Here is a 14,478-nt window from a genome sequence, read left to right as displayed (position 1 = left end):
CACTTGTTTTAAGTAAAACAATCTACAGATATTGTGTGTGGAGGGAATGGACTCAAAATGAAAGTTAATCGGACTGAAATATCCTCCAGATATCCAACAAACAACACCACCCTCAGTCTGAAGAAGGGTCTCGACCCGAAACATCTCCGATTCCTTTTCTCCAGAGATGCTGCCTGTCCCGCTGAATTACTCCAGCATTTTGTGTCTATCTTCGCTGTAAACCAGCTACTGCAGTTCCTTCCTACACAACACCCACCTTTCCTTTCCTTCCCCCCCCCCCACACCGTGTCCCAGGTAGATGTGCACCCATTTCTTCCGCCCTCCACCCACAAACCCGCTACTCCCCCCCTTCGTTCCATTCCACCTATATTCCTTTCCCTGGCTAGAAAACCAGGAATTAAATAGGTTTTATTTTTATTTTACCTTTTAACCTTTTTCACACAATGTAGAACAGAGATTCAGACATTTCAATGCATAGAGGTAGCGGAGGCTCAGAGAGCCAAACATTTAAAACTTAACCTTTGAACTTTTCCTGAGCTACAATCCATTGCAGTAAAATCACTTTCTCAGGTTAGAATTTGCTTAGTAATTATTGTGAATTTGCATGCCATTTAAATCATAATTAGAAACATAGAAACATAGAAAAATAGGTGCCATTCGGCCCTTCGAGCCAGCACCGCCATTCAATATGATCATGGCTGATCATCTAAAATCAGTACCCCGTTCCTGCTTTCTCCCCATATCCCTTAATTCCTTTAGCCCTGAGAGCTAAATATAATTCTCTCACAAATTACAAATCTTCTCGTTTCTGGATTTCCACTTTAACCCTGCAGGTGCTGGAAGGTTTACTGCGGAAGTTACATCACAACAGCAAACTTACAGCCAAAACCTCAAACAACTCGTGGATTCACTCGTGAAAAATCAAACCATCAGTGCAAAAGTTAACAATTCCTACCCTGACAGTTGGAAGTAAATCTCGATTTCTGCAAGAATTTACATTGATTCCTCTGTTTTGTGCTTCAGTAACAACCGTGGGGAACATATGCCGAGACACGAGAGATGAAACTAATGTTTGCGTAGGAAGGAACTGCAGATGCTGGTTTAAACCGAAGATAGACACAAAAGGCTGGAGTAACTCAGCGGGTCAGGCAGCATCTTTGGAGAGAAGGAATGGGTGACGTTTCGGGTCTGAAGAAGGGACTCGACCCAAAACGTCACCCATTCCTTCTCTCCAGAGATGCTGCCTGACCTGCTGAGTTACTCCAGCATTTTGTCCCTGTCTTCGGTGTAAACCAGCATCTGCAGTTCCTTCCTACGCAAACAGTATTCAAATACAAATAAACAATGATATTCTCTTACCAGTAGCAGTGGGAAAGAAAACTCCAAAAACTGTAAAGAAAGTCTCCTCTGGGCTGTAGTTTGGGAAAGTATTGTTCATGAGCACTTCCTCACTATAGCCCACAAACCCAAAATCTGGGGAAACAAGAGCAATATTCTTATTTTATGCTTTCTGAAAACAATAAAATTGAACATCAAAATGGAACATTTAAATTTTTACTTATGTAACAACAGTGTTCAAAGACTCTGAAGATTTTCAAGATATATTTTCAAAATAAGACTTTGCCTTCCATCACAGTGAGGGTATGCCTAGAGCAATCACTGTGATGGCTGTTTGTGTAAAAAATTATATCTGTGTGTCTTGTGCTTTTTAATGTCTACTGCCGGACCCTGATGTGAGAGGACGCTGGCGTTGTGTATTCGCCGCTTTTCCGTCAGGATAGTTTGTCTGTTTGTTTCTATGTTAATTGTTTTTGTAAAGCGCTTTGAGCACGCGATAAGGCGCTATATAAAATAAATGAATTATTATTATTATTATTATTATTATATTGTAAACCCCAATTGTTGCAGAACTCTTTAAAATAGATTTTGGTTAAGGCAAACAGACCTGCCGATGGCTGCACATGCCATCCCTACTCGCGCCGTCTCCCCGGCCACTTACAGGCCCACGCCTGCCCCCGCCACCAATGCCGACCCTCGCCCGCACCCCCGACCCCTCTCCCGCACTCCCGGCCGCTCGTCTGCACTCCCGACCCCTCGCCCGCACTCCTGACCCTCACCCGCACTCCTGACCCTCCATCACTAGCACTCCACACCCTCACCTGCCCTACGGCTGCCTGCGACCATTGGCTCCGCCAATCCTCACCTCTCCCCCTGACGCCAGGGGCCGTCAACTCACCTGGATTCCAAGAGTCTGAGGAAGGGTTCCAACCAGAAACGTCACCTATCCATGTTCCCCAGAGATGCTGCCTGACCCGCTGAGTTATTCCATCACTCTGTGAAACGTCACCTATCCATGTTCCCCAGAGATGCTGCCTGACCCGCTGAGTTATTCCATCACTCTGTGAAACGTCACCTATCCATGTTCCCCAGAGATGCTGCCTGACCCACTAAGTTACTCCAGCACTTTGTGTCCTTTTGTGTATTAACCAGCAATCTGTGGTTCCTAGTTTCTACTACTTATACACAGTGTTGCAGTGCTAATTGTTTAGGTGCCGGAGCTGTCACTGGTGCCAGAGCGGCCGCTGTTAAGTTCCCCGCTAGTTTATTTTGGCTTTTTTGTTTTTACAGAGGTGGTGGAGCAGCACTCCGGTGAGCTCCGGCAGCATTGCACCTCTGCTTACACAACGATTGTACCATACTCGGTTAAAACGGACAATCGGCAATAACACACACCATTCCCCACCACTGCGGTCTGTAATAACGAGGGTTTACTATATTTCATGTAATGTGCTGAACCAAAGTTGCTGGCTGACCCAAGATCACTGGTGGAATGCGGCAAATGGTGCAACCTTGCTTGGTGCATCTCAAATGGATAATCATCAGGATGCTACAGTTGAATTGAGTGCACACAAAGAATATAACTTCTTACTCCGAGTCATCCCACCCATCACTCTTTCAATTTGGGAAGCACTTGAATGGGAGAGTGTTGCTGAAATTGAGCGATCACACAACACAAAATCGCCACCACCCCCTCCTTCCAACCCAATTGATTGGGGTTATACAGTAAACTAAAGGACATCAGAATGTTACCATTTGCTGCACTTCTGTCTTGCTATGACTCACAATGCTCCTCATTTCTATTTGTAACATCTGATTAAAAAATTCCTTAATTACAATTCCTTTATTAAGTGTAAGAAAATAACTGCAGATTCTGGTACAAATCGAAGGTATTTATTACACAAAATGCTGGAGTAATTCAGCAGGTCAGGCAGCATCTCAGGAGAGAAGGAATGGTTGACATTTCGGGTCAAGACCCTTCTTCAGAAGAAGGGTCTCGACCCGAAACGTCACCCATTCCTTTCGTCCTGAGATGCTGTCTGACCTGCTGAGTTACTCCAGCATATTGTGAAATAAATTCCTTTATTAAAGTTTACACATTCTGTAAAACGAATGCTCTCAACTCCCACATTTATCACCATCTACCAAAAACTGTCCAACTGTCTCCTTTAAGTGCCCACCACTTTCATGGCGGTCTTTACCTCCAGTAAATGAACAATCTATGAGTGAAGGAGGAACACACTCAGGTGGATTGGACAAGATCGCCACTTACAGTATTTCTCAGGATTCCACACCTACTTTAGTTTAGTTTACTTTAGTTTAGAGATACAGCATGGAAACAGGCCCTTCAGCCCACCGAGTCCACGCCGGCCAGTGATCCCCGCACATTAACTCTACTCTACGCACACGAGGGACAATTTACATTTATACCAAGCCTAACCTACAAACCTGTACGTCTTTGGAGTGTGGGTGGAAGCCGAAGATCTCAGAGAAAACCCACGCAGGTCATGGGGAGAACGTACAATCTCCGTACAGACAGCACCCGTTATCGGGATCGAGCCAGGGTCTCTGGCACTGCAAGCGCTGTAAGGCAGCAACTTTACCGCTGCGCCACCGCGCCGTTACATTTTTAGCTTTGCCACACAGACAAGGCCATACTCATTGCCCCTGGAGTCTCCATCAGCTTTCACTGGCGCTCAGAGAACTTTGAGTCATTTTCCTGCTGGACCTTGGTGAAGGCCAATTAGGAGCATTTGTGACCCAAGGCATTTTTATTTTCCTTTTACGAGAAACATTGGGTTAAGTATTAATAAATGTGTACCGAAAAATATACTAAGAGTATACCCGACCAGTGAGCCTAACATCCGTGGCAGGTAAGTTAATGGAGAGGATATTCCTTCCCCTTATGAGGGATAAGATATATACGCAGTCGGACAGAGAGAGATAATTAGTGTGGTTTTGTATTTATATTTGTTTGATAAAATCTGATAAAAAGGGCCTATTTTCGCATAACTATACAAAACACACTTCTATCTTAGACACTCCCAGGGGAATAAGAACATGGATTGGTGACGTTTCACAGAGTGCTGGAGTAACTCAGCGGGTCAGGCAGCATCTCTGGAGAACATGGATAGGTGACGTTTCAGAGAGTGCTGGAGTAACTCAACGGGTCAGGCAGCAACACATCACCTGTGCATGTTCTCCAGAGATGCTGCTTGTCCCGCTGTAAAGACAGGGGTTAATTTGTGCTGTTTGATACATGGGAGAAGGAAGGGTAACTTCACTGTAACAAGCTGCTAAGACTGCCTAGGACTGACCGCGTGGGAATGACCGCCTGGGACTGATCCAAGAGGATAAACTCAGATCAAGTAAACAAAACCAAACGAGCAGAATCTTCTGCAATGCAACCCAGTACAACCACCTACATATCCGACAAGTCCAAAATACATTCCAATATCAATTGATGTTTTCTCACTGTAAAAGCTCTTGACAGAATAATGAAGGTTGATTGTATGACGGTTCTGTAAAATAATCTTACTGAAACTCCATGTGCGTCCCATGTACAAGCAAGGAACTGTAGATGCTGGTTTACAAAAAAATGACACAAACACTGGAGTAACTCAGCGAGTCAAGCAGCATCTCTGGGGAACATGGATAGGTGGTGTGTTGCTACCTGACCCGCTGAGTTACTCCAGCACTCTGTGAAACGTCACCTATCCATGTTCTCCAGAGATGCTGCCTGACCCGCTGAGTTACTCCAGCACTCTGTGAAACGTCACCTATCCATGTTCTCCAGAGATGCTGCCTGACCCGCTGAGTTACTCCAGCATTCTGTGAAACGTCACCTATCCATGTTCTCCAGAGATGCTGCCTGACCCGCTGAGTTACTCCAGCACTCGGTGTTGTTTTTTATGTGTGATCCCATGGTGTGGACAGACGGTGGTTAGACCAATCACTATGTCAATGAACAATGGGACATAATCTTTAACTACATGGGCAGACTAGAGTTTGCTGCAAATTATTTTGCCAAATTCAATAATCCTGTTCACATGTTTGAGGATAAACAAGCTTTGGAGCTGTGTGACAATTTGAGAGGTGGTGTTTTTAATTTACTAATGCAGGAACCTCCATCAGCTAAGGAGATCTCACGCAGTAGATGCCGATTTCCGTAAGCCAGTTTATTTTCCTGAAAAGTGGCTTAAAAAACAGGGCTGAACCAACCGCTTCCCGGAGACTTTCTGGCTATTTGGAAAATAAAAAGCTCTCCTAGATAAATGACGTGTTTACCCAAAAGGAAGTCGCCACCCGTCTCATACAGGGTGTGTTTGTTCCAACGCTGCTACTGATTGCAGATCCCAGCCATTCTCCGGAACCTTCCGTTAGAAGCCAGCACCCAGACCGGTTTCCTGCCTTGCTGCAGTTTGTACAATCGGCCCAAAGCCGTTGGTGGTATCTGGCCAACCAGCCCACTTCGGATGTCATCCTCGTTCCTTTCCCAATATAGATGTCTGCTCATTACGCAGCTGTGCATTCGAATCCTTTAAGGCAGCCCAGTTACACTAGGTGGAAAGCATTTTATCGCGATGCATCAGCCTGGTTTAGGAACAGCTCCATCCAAGACCGCAGGAAATTGCAGAGAATTGTGGACGCAGCCCAGACCATCGCACAAACCAGCCTCCCTTCCATTGACTCCATTTATACCTCACGCTGCCTCGGCAAGGCCAGCAGCATAATCAAGGACCAGTCGCACCCTGGCCACTCCCTCTTCTCCCCCTCTCCCATCAGGCAAGAGGTACAGAAGTGTGAAAACGCACACTTCCAGATTCAGGGACAGTTTCTTCCCAGCTGTTATCAGGCAATTGAACCATCCTACCACAACCAGAGAGCAGTGCTGAACTACTATCTACCTCATTGGAGAACCTCGGAGTATTGTTGATCAGACTTTACTGGCCTTATCTTGTACTGAACGTTATTCATGTTATTCCCTTTATTATGTATCTGTCCACTGCGAATGGCTCGATTATAATCATGTATTGTCCGCTGGTTTTGCAAGCCACAGCTGGAAACAGCTGGCCTGTCTGCCCACCCTCTCCATTCTCTGTGCGACACAAGAGGTGGATGTATGTTAAACCTAGATCTCTAGTCATTTTTCCTGACACAGAAACAACAAAATACTTTAAACAGGCCTTCTGTTGCTAATGGATAATCAGTCGAATGACGACCAACTTCACATACACCATAGAAAGCATCCTATTGGGATGCACCACCGCTTATTTGGGAACAGCTCTGCTCAAGACCGCAAGAAAGTGCAGAGAGTTGTGGATGTAGCCCGATCCATCACACAAACCAGTCTCCCCACCATTGACTCCGTCTACACTTCACACTGCCTTGGGAAAGCAGCCAACATCACAAAAAGGACCAACAAAGCCAAGCACCCCGGTCATTCCCCCTTCTCCCAATGCACAGAAGATACAAAAGCTTGAAAGCACGCACTACCAGACTCAGGAACAGCTTCTTCCCCGCTGTGATCAGACTACTGAAGGGACCAAGGAAAAATTCCTGATCTCCCAACCTACCTTGTTGCAGCCCTTGCACTTTTTTGATCTGCACTTTCTGCCGCTGTAACACTTCATCTGCAATGTTTCCACTTCTCCATGCACCACTTTCATGATTTGTCTGAATAATACACAAGGAATTTCACCTGATCTCTGTTCAAGTGCAGCAAACCAAATCCACTACAAAATATGTGGGAAGGAACTGGAAATACTGGTTGATACCGAAGATAGACACAAAGTGTTGGGTCTGACAAAGGGTTCCGACCTGAAACGTCACCAATCCTTTTATCCAGGGATGCTGCCTGACTCACTAAGTTACTCCAGCTCTGTGTCTAAATCCAATTTAAAAAACAGCTGAAATACATGAGGTTCCAACCTCCTCCCCACCCAGGGACTGTGGATAGGAGGGGGGGAGGGGTTGACAAATTGTGAATATGAAGATGAGGTAAAAAAAGGGAATACAGGAGATATTGCAAAAGACTCTCGGGAGAAGGGGAACAGAAGTTCTAGAGGGGAAAAGAAATTAAGGGCAGGGCCAATTGTGACCGATATGAGAGGGGAGGTAAATACAGAAGTTAAAGTGTTGTACTTAAATGCGCGTAGTATAAAAAATAAAGTGGATGAGCTTGAGGCTCAGTTAGTCATGGGCAAGTATGATGTTGTAGGGATCACTGAGACATGGCTACAAGAGGACCAGGGCTGGGAACTGAATATTCAGGGGTACACAACGTATAGAAAAGACAGACAGGAGGGCAGAGGGGGTGGGGTTGCTCTGATGGTAAGGAATGATATTCATTCCCTTGGAAGGGGTGACATAGAATCAGGAGATGTTGAATCAGTATGGATAGAAATGAGAAATTGTAAGGGTAAAAAGACCCTAATGGGAGTTATCTATAGGCCCCCAAACAGTAGTCTCGACATAGGGTGCAAGTTGAATCAGGAGATAAAATTGGCGTGTCAAAAATGTAATGCTACTGTGGTTATGGGAGATTTCAACATGCAGGTAGACTGGGAAAATCAGGTTGGAAATGGACCGCAGGAAAGAGCGTTTGTAGAGTGCCTTCGAGATGGATTCTTAGAACAGCTTGTACTGGAGCCTACCAGGGAGAAGGCAATTCTGGATTTAGTGTTGTGTAATGATCCTGATCTGATAAGGGGACTAGAGGTAAAAGAGCCATTAGGAGGCAGTGATCACAACATGATAAGTTTTACTCTGCAAATGGAAAGGCAGAAGGGAAAATCGGAAGTGTCGGTATTACAGTATAGCAAAGGGGATTACAGAGGCATGAGGCGGGAGCTGGCCAAAATTGACTGGAAGGAGGCCCTAGCAGGGAAGACGGTAGAACAGCAATGGCAGGTATTCCTGGGAATAATGCAGAGGTTGCAGGATCAATTTATTCCAAAGAGGCGGAAAGACTCTAAGGGGAGTAAAAGACACCTGTGGCTGACAAGGGAAGTCAGGGACAGCATAAAAATTAAGGAGAGGAAGTATAACATAGCAAAGAAGAGTGGGAAGACAGAGGATTGGGACTCTTTTAAAGAGCAACAAAGGTTAACTAAAAAGGCAATACGGGGAGAAAAGATGAGGTACGAGGGTAAACTAGCCAATAATATAAAGGAGGATAGCAAAAGTTTTTTTAGGTACGTGAAGAGAAAAAAAATAGTCAAGGCAAATGTGGGTCCCTTGAAGACAGAAACAGGGGAATTTATTATGGGGAACAAAGAAATGGCAGACGAGTTAAACCGTTACTTTGGATCTGTCTTCACTGAGGAAGATACACACAATCTCCCAAATGTTCTAGGGGCCGGAGAACCTAGGGTGATGGAGGAACTGAAGGAAATCCACATTAGGCAGGAAATGGTTTTGGGTAGACTGATGGGACTGAAGGCTGATAAATCCCCAGGGCCTGATGGTCTGCATCCCAGGGTACTTAAGGAGGTGGCTCTAGAAATAGTGGAAGCATTGGAGATCATTTTTCAATGTTCCATAGATTCAGGATCAGTTCCTGTGGATTGGAGGATAGCAAATGTTATCCCACTTTTTAAGAAAGGAGGGAGAGAGAAAACGGGTAATTATAGACCAGTTAGTCTGACATCAGTGGTGGGGAAGATGCTGGAGTCAATTATAAAAGACGAAATTGCTGAGCATTTGGATAGCAGTAACGGGATCATTCCGAGTCAGCATGGATTTACGAAGGGGAAATCATGCTTGACAAATCTACTGGGATTTTTTGAGGATGTAACTAGGAAAATTGACAGGGGAGAGTCAGTGGATGTGGTGTACCTCGACTTTCAGAAAGCCTTCGACAAGGTCCCACATAGGAGATTAGTGGGCAAAATTAGGGCACATGGTATTGGGGGTAGGGTATTGACATGGATAGAAAATTGGTTGACAGACAGAAAGCAAAGAGTGGGGATAAATGGGTCCCTTTCGGAATGGGAGGCAGTGACCAGTGGGGTACCGCAAGGTTCGGTGCTGGGACCCCAGCTATTTACGATATACATTAATGACAGACGAAGGGATTAAAAGTACCATTAGCAAATTTGCAGATGATACTAAGCTGGGGGGTAGTGTGAATTGTGAGGAAGATGCAATAAGGCTGCAGGGTGACTTGGACAGGTTGTGTGAGTGGGCGGATACATGGCAGATGCAGTTTAATGTAGATAAGTGTGAGGTTATTCACTTTGGAAGTAAGAATAGAAAGGCAGATTATTATCTGAATGGTGTCAAGTTAGGAGGAGGGGGAGTTCAACGAGATCTGGGTGTCCTAGTGCATCAGTCAATGAATGGAAGCATGCAGGTACAGCAGGCAGTGAAGAAAGCCAATGGAATGTTGGCCTTCGTAACAAGAGGAGTTGAGTATAGGAGCAAAGAGGTCCTTCTACAGTTGTACCGGGCCCTGGTGAGACCGCACCTGGAGTACTGTGTGCAGTTTTGGTCTCCGAATTTGAGGAAGGATATTCTTGCTATGGAGGGCGTGCAGCGTAGGTTCACTAGGTTAATTCCCGGAATGGCGGGACTGTCGTATGTTGAAAGGCTGGAGCGATTGGGCTTGTATACACTGGAATTTAGAAGGATGAGGGGGGATCTTATTGAAACATATAAGATAATTAGGGGATTGGACACATTAGAGGCAGGAAACATGTTCCCAATGTTGGGGGAGTCCAGAACAAGGGGCCACAGTTTAAGAATAAGGGGTAGGCCATTTAGAACGGAGATGAGGAAGAACTTTTTCAGTCAGAGAGTGGTGAAGGTGTGGAATTCTCTGCCTCAGAAGGCAGTGGAGGCCAGTTCGTTGGATGCTTTCAGCTGGATAGAGCTCTTAAGGATAGCGGAGTGAGGGGGTATGGGGAGAAGGCAGGAACGGGGTACTGATTGAGAATGATCAGCCATGATCGCATTGAATGGCGGTGCTGGCTCGAAGGGCTGAATGGCCTCCTCCTGCACCTATTGTCTATTGTCTATTGTCTAAGCCCTCCACCTAATGGAGAAAATTCTACCAATCATTCCCGACTCTTCAACTTTCTGTTCATTCTTTTTAGAGTCATAGAGTGATACAGTGTGGAAACAGGCCCTTCGGCCCAACTTGCCTACACCAGCCAACATGTCCCAGCTACACTAGTCCCACCTGCCTGTGTTTGGTCCATATTCCTCGAAACCTGTTCTATCTATGTACCTGTCCAAGTGTTTCTTAAACGTTGGGGCAGTTGGGATTATCACTTTTTTTTTTTAGAGATACAGCGCGGTAACAGGCCCTTCGGCCCACCGAGTCCGCGCCGTCCCTGCACATTAACACTATCCTACACCCACTAGGGACAATTTTTACATATTACCCAGTCAATTAACCTACATACCTGTACGTCTTTGGAGTGTGGGAGGAAACCGAAGATCTCGGAGAAAACCCACGCAGGTCACGGGGAGAATGTACAAACTCCGTAGAGACGGCGCCCGTAGTCAGGATCGAACCTGAGTCTCCGGCGCTGCATTCGCTGTAAGGCAGCAACTCTACCGCTGCGCCACCGTGCCGCTCTGACCATCGCATGAAATGGTCTTTTCCCTTTGATCCGAAAATGATAGCCAAATATAACAGATCCAGGAAACATTAAATGGCCCAAACTAGGCTTAGTTACTCAATCAAAAATTTAACACGGTGGGTTTATTTCAACTTTGACCACACAATTCTCCCGAGATGCTGCCTGACCTGCTGAGTTACTCCAGCATTTTGTGAATAAATACCTTCGATTTGTATCAGCATCTGCAGTTATTTTCTTATACTCTTGATCACACAATTGCTCCTTAAAATTATAGAGTACTGTGTTTACATATCTGCTGTGCTGGTGCAAGTAAGAATTTCTCTGTTCCATTTCAGGACATACGGCAATAAAACATTCTTGATTCTTGAAATGAACATGCTTAACACAGACATTGTGGGCTGAAGGGCCTGTTCCTGTGCTACCTTGCTCTATACCTTGCTTTAGTTGGAGACATAAATCAGAGGCAAGCTGACATGGTAATAAGCTATGCGTTTGGGCAGAAGTTGCAGCAAATCACCAGTTACATAACTATTCTATTTGGTAACATTTCTTCCAACAGTAAATATATTAATCTAATGTCCTTCAAAAGGAGATATGCTTACATTTTTATATGAACTTTACTTGAATTCCATGGTCACGTGGCCCGGTGCCATTGCCAGTACATGTACGATGATATCAGAGTAAAACACTAGAACTGTGGAATCACCAGCTCTTTTTATATATCGAACCGATTCCTTACTGGATTATCCAAAGATCAGTCAAAAGGGCGGTAGAGCTACTGCCTTACAGCGCCAGAGACCAGAGTTCAACCCTGACCACGGGTGCTGTCTGTACAACGTTTGTACGTTCTCCCCGTGACCACATGGGTTTTCTCTGGGTGCTCCGGTTTCCTCCCACACTCCAAAGACGTGCAGATTTTTAGGTGAATTGGCTTGGTATGAATTGTAAAATGTCCCTAGTGTGCGTAGGATAGTGTTAGTGTGCGGGGATCGCTGGTCGGTGCGGACTCAGTGGGTGGAAGGGCCTGTTTCCACTCTGCATCTCTAAACTAAACTAAAAGTATTTCGAATGATTAATTTGCCTTGTGTAGGAAGGACCTGCAGATGTTGGTTTAAACCAAAGATAGACACAAAAAGCTGGAATAACTCAGTGGGTCAGACAGAGAATAGGTGACTTTTCGGGTCGACACCCTTCTTCAAAATAATTTGCCTTTCCGCTGTGACTGATCCAAACAGACCTCACATAAAGCTCGAGGCACGTGGTAAAGGTTATGTTTTCTTCTGCAATTTGATTTTATCAGAATAGTATCACAGGAAGTGGTGGCCTGGTAACAGGGTTCAGTTTAATAGACAATAGACAATAGGTGCAGGAGGAGGCCATTCGGCCCTTCGAGCCAGCACCGCCATTCAATGTGATCATGGCTGATCATTCTCAATCAGTACCCCTTTCCTGCCCACTCCCCATACACCCTGACTCCGCTATCCTTAAGAGCTCTATCTAGCTCTCTCTTGAATGCATTCAGAGAATTGGCCTCCACTGCCTTCTGAGGCAGAGAATTCCACAGATTCACAACTCTCTGACTGAAAAAGTTTTTCCTCATCTCAGTTCTAAATGGCCTACCCCTTATTCTTAAACTGTGGCCCCTTGTTCTGGACTCCCCCAACATTGGGAACATGTTTCCTGCCTCTAACGTGTCCAACCCCTTAATAATCTTATACGTTTTGATAAGATCCCCTCTCCTCCTTCTAAATTCCAGTGTATACAAACCTAGTCGCTCCAGTCTTTCAACATATGACAGTCCCGCCATTCCGGGAATTAACCTAGTAAACCTACGCTGCACGCCCTCAATAGCAAGAATGCTGCATCAGTTTAACCTGCATCTCATCCTTTGTTAGTTATTCTTCATGAAATCACCCTGCGCCAGCATGAAATCTAACCACAGGATTCTTTAAAAAAAAATTGTAAACCTTTCCTTCCTGTTTATTTTTTGCTGCATCTTCATTGGCATTGGGTGATAACCACACAGGAAATGCCACGTGCTCAGTCAATCCTCATTCCATTGGTGTGGGAGGCTCACATACCTGTAGATATTAGGAACAAAGCCAAGATAACCAGGCAGCTTTTAGACTGAAGAAGGGACCCAACCTGAAACGTTACCTATCCATGTCCTCCAGAGTTGCTGCCTGACCCACTGACTTACTCCAGCACTGATTATTTTTGGTAAACCAGCATCTGCAGTTCCATGTTTGGAGCTTTTATTTAATCTTTGCCATGATCTATATATTTGCTGACCGTGTTTTATTTCTGTTCGGCAGCTTTCTGGACATGCTGGTGATGTCTCATGTAATGATGGCCCCTGGAACACGGATCACCATTCGGTGCCGAGCCTGTACTCCATTCACTGAGTTGTGGCCGGTCTATATCGACCACCATCCGGTCTTGTTACAACTTTGGCTCAGGATCACCATGAGAAAATGGCGTTAGAATTGATTGCATCTGCGCTAAGTGCTTCCTGACGTCTTCCTAAATGGATTTGCTCTTATTTTATAAATGATCCCTTGTCCAAAACTCCCAAGTAGCTGTAAACATTTCTCTCGGTCGCACTCTCAATTTCTTTTACTAGCACCAGGCCTGAACATTGAACTTTGCAAGGAATGCAGGTATAGGCTGGGGAATCTTTCCTGCTCACCCAATGTTTCAGACGTGTATCTGTCACGATCCTTGGGGTGAGATGTACAAGACACAGTGGGCTGGCTGCCGATATGGACATTCAGGGGCTAACGCAATGTTGGAGATAGACACAGAGTGCTGGAGCAACTCAGTTGGCCAGGCAGCATCTCTGGAGGAAAAGAATAAGTGACGTTTCGGATCGGGACCCTTCATCAGACCAGAAGGGAATGTTGGCTTGTACTGCAAGGGGTTTGGTATATACAACGAGGGAGGTTTTGATGTATCTGTATAGGGGGCTGGAGTATTGTCCACACTCTCCATGGTCATATTGTGTACCTCTGTTCAGGGCAATAATATTGTCTAGTTCTACGGTCCATTCAGTCATGGCAAAACATTCATCCTTTTGCTTCAGCCCATCTACAGTTTTCTATCCAATTATTTGTAAAATATTTTAAAATTATTTGTATCCAATTATCACAAACTCTGGGGGTAGGCGGTGACAATAGACAATAGAAAATAGACAACAGGTGCAGGAGGAGGCCATTCGGCCCTTCGAGCCATTCAATGTGATCATGGCTGATCATTCTCAATCAGTACCCCGTTCCTGCCTTCTCCCCATACCACCTGACTCCGCTATCCTTAAGAGCTCTATCTAGCTCTCTCTTGAATGCATTCAGAGAATTGGCCTCCACTGTCTTCTGAGGCAGAGAATTCCACAGATTCACAACTCTCTGACCAGAAAAGGTTTTCCTCATCTCCATTCTAAATGGCCTACTCCTTATTTTTAAACTGTGGCCCCTGGTTCTGGACTCCCCCAACATTGGGAACATGTTTCCTGCCTCTAACGTGTCCAGCCCCTTAATAATCTTGTACGTTTCGA

The 14,478-nt window shown here is 45.2% G+C and overlaps 1 protein-coding gene across 3 annotated transcripts in view; it reads right to left on the bottom strand.

Annotated features, from left to right (window-relative positions):
- The window catches only part of slc12a8 (solute carrier family 12 member 8), a 73,237-nt gene that overhangs the window by 30,479 nt on the left and 28,280 nt on the right, over positions 1-14,478 (bottom strand). For all 3 annotated transcript variants that reach the window (XR_013547588.1, XM_078404580.1, XM_078404581.1), the window contains exon 6: positions 1,360-1,473. Coding sequence is in view for 2 of the 3 variants with exons in the window: in XM_078404580.1 (XP_078260706.1) it covers positions 1,360-1,473 (114 nt within the window). In the remaining variant the exon portion in view is untranslated. The remainder of the gene's footprint in view (positions 1-1,359; positions 1,474-14,478) is intronic.

Source organism: Rhinoraja longicauda, chromosome 8 (genome assembly GCF_053455715.1).
Source record: "Rhinoraja longicauda isolate Sanriku21f chromosome 8, sRhiLon1.1, whole genome shotgun sequence".
Classification (NCBI taxonomy): domain Eukaryota; kingdom Metazoa; phylum Chordata; class Chondrichthyes; order Rajiformes; family Arhynchobatidae; genus Rhinoraja; species Rhinoraja longicauda.
The sequence above is the reverse complement of the archived record's forward strand: the minus strand, read 5'-3'. Positions and strand labels throughout refer to the sequence as shown.